The sequence below is a fragment of the Pteropus alecto genome, unplaced genomic scaffold, assembly GCF_000325575.1.
Source record: "Pteropus alecto unplaced genomic scaffold, ASM32557v1 scaffold16, whole genome shotgun sequence".
NCBI classification, from domain to species: Eukaryota; Metazoa; Chordata; class Mammalia; order Chiroptera; family Pteropodidae; genus Pteropus; species Pteropus alecto.
The window spans coordinates 2,602,191-2,613,987 of NW_006438867.1; the positions used below are offsets into that span (position 1 = coordinate 2,602,191).

General features: G+C 41.4%; 1 protein-coding gene across 4 annotated transcripts in view; it reads right to left on the minus strand.

Annotated features, from left to right (window-relative positions):
* Positions 1 to 5,156: 5,156 nt before the first annotated feature.
* Positions 5,157 to 11,797, minus strand: part of CCNA1 (cyclin A1) — a 10,505-nt gene continuing 3,864 nt past the window's right edge. For all 4 annotated transcript variants that reach the window (XM_006915814.3, XM_015592459.2, XM_015592460.2 and 1 more), the window contains exons 5-9: positions 11,472 to 11,695; positions 10,194 to 10,398; positions 9,152 to 9,265; positions 8,151 to 8,284; positions 5,157 to 7,844 (exon numbers count right to left, since the gene is read on the minus strand). In XM_006915814.3, coding sequence (XP_006915876.1) covers positions 7,793 to 7,844; positions 8,151 to 8,284; positions 9,152 to 9,265; positions 10,194 to 10,398; positions 11,472 to 11,695 — 729 coding nt within the window. In that variant the 3' untranslated portion in view covers positions 5,157 to 7,792. The remainder of the gene's footprint in view (positions 7,845 to 8,150; positions 8,285 to 9,151; positions 9,266 to 10,193; positions 10,399 to 11,471; positions 11,696 to 11,797) is intronic.

An 11,797-nucleotide genomic window follows, 5' to 3' on the forward strand; every position in this document is an offset into this window, starting at 1 on the left:
CTATCACCCAAGCTGACACCAGGCAACAGTGTCACGTCCTGGGCTCATGTGTTTGCTGCTGTCCACAATGTTTCCCGCTGATGGATACGTATTGAACCACCGATGGAAGTGGCCGAGGGACTGCCATGCCACATTACTCCGGCTATTGCTGAGAACTGGGCGTGGCTGTGTACCAGGAGCATCACACCCGAATGCAACCAGCGACAGCAGGCCAAGGAAGCGCTGCTCCACCGTGATCATCACAACCCCCCGCCCCTCACAGGCCATGCCATTTCCAAAGGGTGGGGATGGCTGGCAGGAGAACATGTGAAACTGTGGAGCAAGCCCCTCACTGCATAGAGCAAGTAAGATCTGTGCCCGACCGTATGGTGGGGCTACCCCCCGAGCTGTGTGCTAACACCACCCTTGCTAATATTTCTAGGGTCTGGTGGAATGGGCAACATTGTCAGTACAGAGCCTACTGACTGGCTACCTGCAGGGTATCTCTGGGTCTGTGGGCAGTACAGCTGGCCTTATTTGCCCACTGATTGAACCAGCCGTTGTACTGGAGGATGCCCATATTTAGCTGGATGTGTATTATCCACCTTGCCCCAATTGCCTCGTAATTGGGATCCTGTATATCACCACTGGCACCGGCAGAATAACCCCCTGGCATTATTCATTCCAGGGGTGGGATCCATAGATGTAGAATTGTGGGTAGAAGCTTTAGCCCAGCACACCACACAGGCATTGAATGCTACATGTCAGGCTATAACCCTTTTAATGGATGAAACCATGCAAATGTGGAAAGTAGTTCTGCAAAACCTCATGGCCCTTGACCTCTTAACTGCTGCCCAGGGTGGCACCTGTGACCTACTCCAAGTGTAAGGCTGTGTCGACATTACTGATCACACCGAGCAGGCACAGGCGGCTCTGCAGAAAATGGATGCTGAAGTCCAAGCCATCTATGCCCTTGGAGAAGACTTCTTGACAAGTTGGTGGAAGTCCTTGGGTCCTTCTGGTGGTGGACAGTAGCTGTCCTAGCCCTTGTAGCCCATAGCCTGGTAGTATCTTGTCGTTCTTTATATTGTTGTTGTAGATTGTGGGCCCAAGGTAGCACCTTCCGGGTCGGATCCCACACCCTGACCCTGTAGGGGTGAAGTGTGGGTGCCAGGTCTGGCTGTGATCCAGGCTCATGGCTACGGCTAGGCCCCTGGATTTAGAATGTTACATTAATGTAGTAGGGCGCCTGCATCTAACTTACGTAAGTATGACTCAGCTTATTGTTTATTACGCATGTGTGACAGAATGCCACTATTGTTCTCTGACATATATAAAGCCCATGTGGTCCCCAGAGCAAAAGTGCTCTCTGGCCGCAATAAAGTTGCTGCCTGCTGTTTCATTCTCACGTCGGCTCCTTGTGCCTCCTTTCAACTAGGCGTCTCACCATACAAATGTGGAAAGTAGTTCCGTCGAAACCTTCCCTTCTTGATCAGCTTGGCACTGACATGAGGCAGGAGAGTTAGCCTAGGGAAGATCCTCGTCTCCCCCAACTCCAGGATGCAGATTTTCTCCTTTCATTACTCAGCCCTCTCCCTGCTTTGATTTCAAGCATGAGACTCCAGCATGAGAAGCAAACCAAGTCCAGGAGACAGGATAGATGGCCTTGAGCTTCCTCCTCCACTTGAGATGGTGCAGAAAACAGGCCAAGAATGGAAGGCAGGCTGGATAGCCTGGGGGCGCCCCCAACTCCTAAGCAAACAAAAGCCTGTAATTCAGACAGCTCAAGGCACTCTCTCTGAGCTGCTGTACTTTTCTCTTAAGTGTGTGTGTTTGCTTTGATAACACGCTTTCCTGCTTGCTGTTTGTCGAGCCCCTGAATTCTCGAGTCTTAAGACAAGAACCTGGTCACTGGAGCTCCGGGGTTGGGGTCCTTCTTTGGACTCCCACCCCGTCAAGCTCTGTTCCCTCAACAGGAGACCTGAGGGGTGCCTAATCCCGGCTTTCACAGCTTGTTAGCCAGTTAAAGGCTGTGAGAATTGCAACAATAGAGACATCTTTTAAATTGTTTAACCCAGGCTATTGGACCACAGAATGCTGCAGCACTGCGCACACATGAGCTACACTTGAGCTTCCCCAACCAGCCTCCACCAAGAGCATCATAGAGCAGTTACTGGCCCCTCTGGAGTCCTCGGACGCCCAGAGCACAGCCAGGCTAACCTGGCTCCGGGGGAGCGACTCCTTTCTTGTTTTGATTCTCAGTTTTCTTGCCCGCCCTCTCTGTCTGCCGCTGCTCAAAGTTCAATGCTTGAAGAATAACCTCTTTTGCCTCAATTGTAGTTTAGAAAGCACAGTTTTGCTGCCTTGGCTATTTCTGTTCCAAATTCCTCTCTCTCAAATTCAACAGAGAATCTACAGAGAGATGTTAACTGTCTCAGCCATAATATGTGTTCATCTAACCATCTCCTTTTCCTGGCCAAAAAGTTAAGCTGCTTGTCCGGCCCCTCATATATCAGCAGCAACATATGCAGTTCCAGCCTGAGAAAGTGAAGTTCCGGTGCTTTCTCCACGTTCTCTTGGACATGAACGTATCAGAAAACAAAGGTTTCCAAGTTCGCAGAGTTGAAAGATGTAAGCCCTACAAAGATGTAAGTCCCTCTCTCTGCACCTTTGTCCTGCACTTGGGGCCCTGAATCACTGTTTTAGAAAGGTATACGGGCAAGCTGACCAACTTTTTTTAAGCCACTGGAATTAGGGCCTTATTTCTTATTTCAGCATAGTGTAGCCTAAATTGACTAACATAACAATCCATACAATACAGGATCTATACGGAGATGTGAATTCTGCAAAGCTTTGAGAAACCTAAAAGCTTAGCTCTATACTGCTTTGGTGAGAAGGTCTCTCCCCAGCTCCCCGAATTTAGGGAAGAAAGTAGTCACTTCCATGCCGAAGGGCCTTAGAATATTCTTCCCTACAAGTTCAAAGTCCCTTTCTCGGCACCTTTTCCCTGTTCTCACCACCCTTACTCCCTAGGCTGAGCTCACTTTGGTTGCTTTGGCCTTTGCTACGTAACTGCTCCATAAGCACAAATAACCTTGCCTTAGTCACTGTTTCTAGTGGGTTTTGATGAAGGTGTCCCCCTATCATTTTGCCACAAAGCCAAAGCTTTGGGCCTTTATGTCGTTATGAAGTGACTTTTTTTTTAGGGATCAAAGAATACATCATTCAGTTAAAAAGGCTTTTATTTATGTATTTCAAAAGCAAGAATGACTTATGATACATCGGAGCACATGCTAAATAAAGCTGTTGTTGCTCATTAAATGACAGCTCTTTTGAAGGCAAAAATCTTCCCTTGAAGGCAGATGGAGAAATATGTAAAGGCCAAAGACAGAAAAGTCCTGGATCTGTCTCTCAAAAAGCCATTCTATTCCCAATTCTCATCTAAGAAATGTCTTTTGTTTCAAATCCTAATGAAACTTTTCTTTCTAGTGTATGTTACAATAAATGTAAGAATTACAAGAATGAACTTTGTACAATACATCGACACCATATGCTCTTACTTTTGTGATTTTTCCTTTTAACCTCATTTTATTCAAAGTGCTTCATAAAGCTTTAAACTCCCCAGCGATGTCACCTGATAATTGACTAAATCAGGGGCTAGTGATTGTCTATAAAAAGTAAAATCCATCTGTTCATTCAACAAAATATTATTGAATCTCTAGCGTAAAGCCAGGTGCTGTGAGTACAGGGATGAAATGTGAACTCTGGGAAGGATGACAGACAAGCAGCAGCCCATTGCAGTGAAGGACACTTACCCTGAGACTGACAGGTGATGCAAAGCCAAAAGTGGCTCTGAAGAATCACCTAAGGGGTAGCCTAGTGGTATAGGAAAGTTGGAAATGTTGTTCAAAGAAAGAACAGTATGTGGGAGAAAATAAAGGGAGGGACAAGGCGATTCAGGGAACTATGGGTAACCTGGCAGCTGCTGCTAGTTCGGGGCAGGCAGGGTCTGCCTAACGAAGGGCCTGCATGGCCCCTATTTCATCCCAGTGGTTATGAGACATTGAAGAATTAACTGCAGGAATGAGATATCACCGAATTCCTATCAGAAAACTCTGGAAACAGGGAGGAGGGAACAGGAGGTTGCTGCAGTGATTGATGTTTATGAGAAATGACGGGCGGCTAAGAGAAGACGGTGACAGCAGGAGCGTGAGGGTAGAGACGGGTCTGAGCATCAGGAAAGTAACCCCTGTTGTGTGTGTTTTTTTTCCTATGAGAAATTCTAGTTTGATGTATCATCTCAAATTTAGCACTTTTCCCAGCCCTTCTCTCGCCCTAAAATCAGAACTGCCACATTAAATTGTCCATTCCAAACAGCTATGCCATCTTCCCACTTCTCTGGCTCTTGCTTTCAGTGCTTGAGGGGGAAGGAAAGGGAGGAGAAATAAGGTTGAAATTTGATGTTATCCCATTATTTTAAATGCCTAAATCCATATTGCCCCTTCCTGTAGTCCCTGGTCATCCTAAAATAGTATCGTTCTCAATAGAGAATGCAGTTCATGACCAACCTTCAAACTTCCTGCCCAAATTTATGACATAAAAAGTGAATTCTTGTCAGCATTTAATTTTTGAAGCATTACAGATTTTCCGCAGAATTGTAATGTGGTGTTTCCCAAGGAATGACACACATAACTGATGGTGCACAAAATTTTAAGTGATTAACACTCGGTAGTTATATATTATTATAATGTGTATTAGAAAATATGTAACTAGCATATCATATCCATTATTTCAGGAATATTACTGCTTAGAAGAGGTTAGGTTTAAAAAGTTAGTCATTTTAAAGGAGATATCTTGACATGACAGAAATAGCACAAATGTGTAAGTAACTCAAAGTGACAAACGCTGGTCCAATCAAACTCATCATCATAATGAGACTGAAGTTTGGGACACTGAGATGCCCACCATCAGAATCTGATTGCTCATCCACACTGAATTCCCCTCGCCTCCCAAAGCTTACAGCTGAATTACATTTCCCAGCCCCTTGCAGTAAAAATGGTGTACTTTCTCCGTGTTCTCTTTCCTCACCTGCTGAAAACAAGAACTCAGTGGGGGACTCTGAGGGAAGGATATGGAAACAAAAGCTCCCTTTCCCTAACACACGTTGGAGAATGATGTGAGAGGTAAAGCTTTAATGTGATGGGCCACGTTATACTACACAATAGTATAAATAACTAGGATTCTACTTATTCAACAGAGATCATCTCAAAACGCAATGCTATCTAAAACACATATCACTAAAAGATATGAAAGACAATGATTAAACTCTAAAAACAAGCATTATTATTTATGGACACATTCTTATAAAGTATAAAAACCATGCATGATCAACACCACATTCAGGGAAGAAAAATAATGAGATAAAAGGAAGGTTACACTGAAAGCTGCTATTCTCTCTTAAGCGGATGGGAGGTACACAGGTGATAGCTATATTTCTATTTTTAAGTAAAGTATTGCAGAGACAAAAAAAAAAAAGTAATAAGCCAAAAGCTGAGAACCAGTTCTTTGCAATCAGCGTGTATGGGGGGCGGGGGGGGCGGCCGGCGGGAAGGGGAAGGTGAAAATCACTGGCAGCAAAGAAGATAAGAGCCATGGGCCGTGTACTACCCCAAATCTACGCAAATGAAGAGATGTGTGAGCAGAGCCTGCTGTGGCCCACGTGCAAATACAGGTTGAATGAAAACACCAAGCCATTTTCTATAAGGGACTTGAGCATCCTTGGATTTCGATATCCTCATGGGTTCTAGAACCAATCAGCTGCAGATACTAAGGGACAACTATAGTGTGGTTTTGTGACCTAAAGTCAAGGCTAAATTTTGAATCTAGGTTTAGAAACAAAAGCCACCTTTGCAAAATAATTCATAATGAAGTTCCTATTTCTACAAGGTCCATTCCAACTGAAGCAAACATCCTAAAACAAGACTATTATTAGTGGAAGAAAATGTACTGTGCTGGGGTCCACACTGCCACAGAGGGCAGTGCTGAGTCAGGGTAAACAGACAGAGAATGAGAGGACACTGCCCGGACCAACTCCTCAAATCTTTGAGGCCTGAAAAGGACAAAAGCAGCACTTCTACTGCTAAAGTCTCAGCCAGAATCGCCCTCTGCCACTGCCTCCTTGGGATGGAGCAAGTTCATGGTGAATATACAGCATGTGTGTTACATTGCCAAGTGCAAAAGTTTAGTCGGAAAGACATACCCAGTCATAAATTAGAATATTAGATTACGAATTGCTGATTATCTAACATAAAGGCAGAGACTTCAGTACTGATACAGGCCCTGTATCCCTTTTGTGAAATTTAGGCAATAGCACAAAATTCGTTCGGAAATGTTGATTCTCTGATGGAACCAGAAATGGAGCCACCTTGAGAATGTTTATCTGCAGAGGGGAGGGAAAGGCAATGCTAAAACCTTTTAAGAGTTTGTGGGTAAATTTTTTAAAGTCTTCACAAAATATGTACTATATGGCTGAATTTTTATATTTATAATTTCATTAGAGCTTGAAACGAACAAGATTCCGAGTTAATTTCATCTATCTCCACATTATCAAAACCTGCCTGGGTCTAATCTTTTCTATGTAAAGGAATCTAGAAAATATATGTTTCTAGTTCTTGTCTCCACAGAACCACTGGGGCAAGCCTGGAGCCAGGACACACACTTAAGGCTCAGGTGCCTCCAGGGCCTCCTGGTCCAGAGCTACTAATCTTGTGATTAATAAAATTTATATTCAATTCCCAATAAGAACCACCTTCCCTTAAAGAAGCCTACTCTTGATTTCCTTCCAATCTTTAAAAGAAAGTTAAAATGACCGTTTGTTTTTTTCAAATTTTCCCATCTTGTATACTCTTGTATACTACCTACATACTGTTTAAAGGAGCCATTTAAAATGTGTAATGAGGTAAACTGCAGGATCAGGAATAATTTGAACTGGAGCAGACTTTAGCATGGGTATCTCCCCAGGGACAAACATGAGGGGTCACTTAGCTATTCTGAAGTCCCGTCCTATGGTGAAATTTGTTTTTTCTACCTCTCTGAGCATGTTCTAAGGCTGAAATACATGCTTAACGGGTGACTCAATCAAAACTGAACATTGACATAATGGCATCCCTTTACAAAATGAGCACCATACCCCTGGATTAGCATAAAACATAAGTCACCCCTCAGAAGTATTTGACCATATTTAGAAGTATTTGACCATATCCTCAACGCACTGTCTTTACTCCTTAGGTCCCAGAAGGAAGCTAGAATACAGTGCTTGTTTATATCCCTTCCATAATCTGTCTAAGCTTGGAGTTCCTTCCTTGGCCAACTGAGGAAGAATCACATGAAAAAGCCAGAGACAGGAAGAAAAAGGCTGAGAGCAGCCATTTAGCAAATATGAAAAGCTCTGCATTCCTCAGAGCACTTAATCCTAATAGCATGCCAGACTTATAAAATCAATTTAGAAGAACTCTTAAAATAGAGATGACATTTATAATACTCTCAAATAAAATTCCAGGCCAGTGTGTCAGCCACACTAATTAGTAAATAAGCCTAATGCTTGGTCATCAGGCAAGTTGTTTATTCTTTTTTAAATGTTAAACTACTTTACAAGCTACTAAATCTAAGAGAACCTAAACACATTTACATTTTTAAAAATATGTCATTTATATTGTAGCAACACTAGTTGATCCAAACTGCAGAAATCTATAAAAATTAGGATCAATCCTGTTGATCTGGAGGTTAAGCTCTGAAAATGCTTCAGTTCTAAAACTTATTGTAGAGGAAGAGCTGCAGGTGGTTCCATGAGAGACACGTGCAGATACCTGAAATGAGACCAAAGCAAGTTCAGCACGAGCCAGACTTCGGCTTCGTAAAATCTCAGGCCACAGGAAACTTTCTAGCAGTTTTAACAGAATGGAAGGAAGCTAGCTGACTGTATATACCACAAGTTGACAAATTATACATCTATACAAATCATACTTCTCCAAACTGATTTTCTTGATTTAACATACAACCTTACTTTTCCAGCCTAGCACCAGATGTACAATTTCTTTTATTTTCAATTCTGACACTATAACCTATTAAACATTCAAATAGGGAGCCTAGATAAGAAAACTTCAGGAACTTACTTTGAAGCCTTATACTTCTCCCTAATTGCTTGCTGAGGTCGATGGGGTATATCAAGGCACGCTTTATGTAGCTCACTCAGGCAAGGTATAATTTCACTTAATGAATAGCCTGTAAATGCAGCAAGGGTTTCTGGCTAATCAAGACAAAAGGAAAAAATTGCATCATAGAACTTTCTAAGATATCAGAAATCTGAAGATAAAACCATGAAATAAAATTAATCACTTAGTAAGTGTCCACATTCATTTCAAAAGAAACCATAATCCTTCTTCAGAGACTTTAGAAATAAAATATTAGAGAGAACAGCCAGAGTTCTAAATTTGCTCATATTGTATACTTAATGCTCCATTTGGGGACAGGTTACTTTACCTATTCCCTCGTGAGCAGGATTTTTACTGGTCTCTAAAGGGACTCTACTAACCTGAGCACCCTATTTACACATACTATAAAAGATTCTTGGCCAAATGTAGAATAAGAAATAAATGTTCTAGAAAATAAAAGCAGACACTCTCCTTCTTTTGGCACAAAAGTGAGCCTTCAGAACCAAGCCTAGGGGCCCATTTCTAATCTCGCTACCTTCTTGGGCCAAGAGGCACCATTAACTGCCCTGCTCCTTTGAAAGCATGACCCAAACTTCTGACCATCCTAATAGGACACAGGTTGTCAACAACTTTTAAGAGAAAAGTCAACAACTTCTGCTTGAAGTGGTCAGTGCTTATACCACAAGGGCCCTCCTCACATGAGGGCAGGCACTGTGGTTTCCAGGCCTGCTTCTGACAACTGCTAAGCTGATGCCACTTTCTTGACTTCCTCCAATCTCTACTCTCCACAGAGCAAAGCCATTGAGTCAAGGCCTTGGAGGGTTACCTGCAAGACTCAGCAGCCTATTAAGTCTGCCGGTAAGACTCACGAGAGGCCCACTCATTCTAAGGCTTGAGAGTTACTGAGCAGATTTTAGATAGGCCTTGAATTTCATCTGGAAAAATAGTAATTAGAATCTTACCCAGAAGTGCCTATTTACAGTATAGTTTGCCAGGCAATAAGCTGCTGCAGCTATCAACGAAGGAAGATATTTCAAGAATGGGTCAGCCTCAAGCAGACTCAGTTCCGCTACATACTAAAAACAAGAGAGAAAATCTCATTGGAATTAGGAATTTTACTAAGGTTGCAAGTAAACTTAGAAATGTCAGGGGAACGAATTGTGTCTTATTTTTGTTCAACCTGTATCTAGTGGTGAGTATAGAAACAGAGGTTCAAAATTGTTCACTGGGTTAATAATTGCTATGCCTGTTCACAACCAGAATAACAATTATGTTGTAATAAATTTCAACATACAAGTATTTGGTCAAATGTGATGGGTTACTTTTCTTGTACTAGTTGTACAAGTTTATGCTGCTCAGGTAAAGTAACTTTGCTCTGGTCACTGGAGTGAAACTACAGTCCTCAGTCAAAGGCAAAATATGACCATATAAAGCTATTAATTTATCAGGCAAATGCACACAGTTCGGAGGCTAGAATAGTACCAGTGGGAATTTTTCAGATTAGAAGAAACATATTGGGATATTTACAGACATCTTTATTTCTGTTTGCATAGCACATAAATACTTGACGTATATATTATATCATAGTGGCCGGAAACCAACTTAGTGCACTCAACTAAGTTTTATAACTCCAAATGACCTAATAATGCTTCATTACTTAAATGGTAGGGGTGATTAGAGCTAAATCGAACCACATTTACTTTGTCCCCACTCTGTACACCTAAGAGGTACTGTTTGCATGTGGTCTTTATCTAACAAGGGAACAGCTCCCAAGCTTAAATTGGGAGTTGGGTGATTAGACAACCCATGCCTGTCAAACATGATCAATAGTAATGGCTTGTAACCAGAAGTGTTGTGTTCTTAAAAATAAATCTCTTCCATTGCTAAAAAGTTTTTCTGTACCCAAGACAAAATACTAAAAAGGAAGGAAGAACTGAAGGATGATTGGAAAGGCTAAGTTTTACCCAACTTGGAACCAACTTCCTTGGCAGTCATGTGGCATACCTTGGCCAGATTCTCAGTTCTGACGCACACTCCTTGCCTCCTTAAGTACTGCAGGAGAAACTGATTGGTAGTTGGCACTGTCAGATCGAAAGCTAGGACTTTCAGGAGCAGGTGTTCCATTCTTAACAGTTGTCGTTTTGTGTAAGTATCATCAGTTATATAGACAAACTCGTCTACTTCAGGTGGATATATTTCTTCATATTTCCTACGAAAGGCAAAAAGTCTTCAGAAGTAACACTTGGAAGCTGTCGCTCCCCTTCCTGTGCTATCACAATCACGCTCTCACATGGCCTTTGCAGGCTTAAATATCCCTAAATGGTACAGGGCTGTAAAAATATTAGGAGCTTGTTTCCAGAACAAGAAAATGAGTATTACACGACATTTTGTACTTACTGCTAGATTAGTAACAGAAACAATTTCCAACTGAGAATTTTAGGTTTGGCCTCTGATATGCTGAAAGATTCTGAATGACAGACATACAGGTAAATTCCTCTTAATTCTGTAGACCTAAAATCATCTTGTGAAAAAGAATGCTATGTTGAACACAATGATAGGAAAAAAATTCCTTAAGTCTTAAATTTTTAAAAATATTGTGTATAGCTTTCTCTATTGAATTAGCAAATAATGCTATATATCCAAGAGAAAGAAAATGATATAATTTCACTGCAATCAATTCTTTGCTTTTGCTTTCATATCTCCTTTCTATAGAGAAATTTTGGTAAGTTTTTAGGCATTAATAATTAGAATATCTGAGACTAGACGAGTAGAAAGGAAACTATCACTCACCCACAGATCACTTAGTTAAAGGCAGCTCAGCCACAACCCAGCTCTTTTCCACACAATTAGATAGTTACCAATGACTGATAGTAGCAGGAACTGGCTAAAATAATTAATTCACTGTAACCAGATAAAAACTGTGTAATTATGGGTCATTTGCCAGATCATGAAGATAGCTTTTGAATCTCTTAAAATAAAACTTTTACTTGTATTAGAATACAGCCAAAAGACTATACCATAAAATAGTTAAATAGCATCCTGAATTTGAACCGATGGCTTCCTTAGTCATGACACTGAACTTGTCACTATAAATCATCTGAACTAAAGAGTAAACATGTGGTAAGGTTCAGTTTCTCAGTGAATATTGTAAAGATGACGATATTTTATCAAAGAAGGCATAAGTTTTAATTATAAAGCACTGCATTTCTTCAATAAATGAAGAATAAATCGAGTGTTTTGACAGGCTGTAGTTTCATATCATTTAAGCTAAAGAACACTTACGAAGCCAGAAGAATAGCTGCTGTTCCTACGAGCTGCAATTTCCCTCTCAGAACAGACATGCATGAAAGAAACCTGTCCAGGAAGTTGACAGCCAGGTAGAGAGTCTCAGCTCGAAGTTTATATTCTTCTCCGACCTCAACCAGCCAGTCTACCAGAATCGTTCGCATGCCTTCTGTGATGTCTGGTTGCTTCCTCATGTAGTGTGCTTTGGGCCTGTATCTTATCTGTTAAGGGAAAGAGTTTTGACATTTAAATAGCTGCTATATCAGAAAGATCACTCCACAGTACGGTTGCTATTTTTAAAAATCATATGAGCAAAGTTTAGG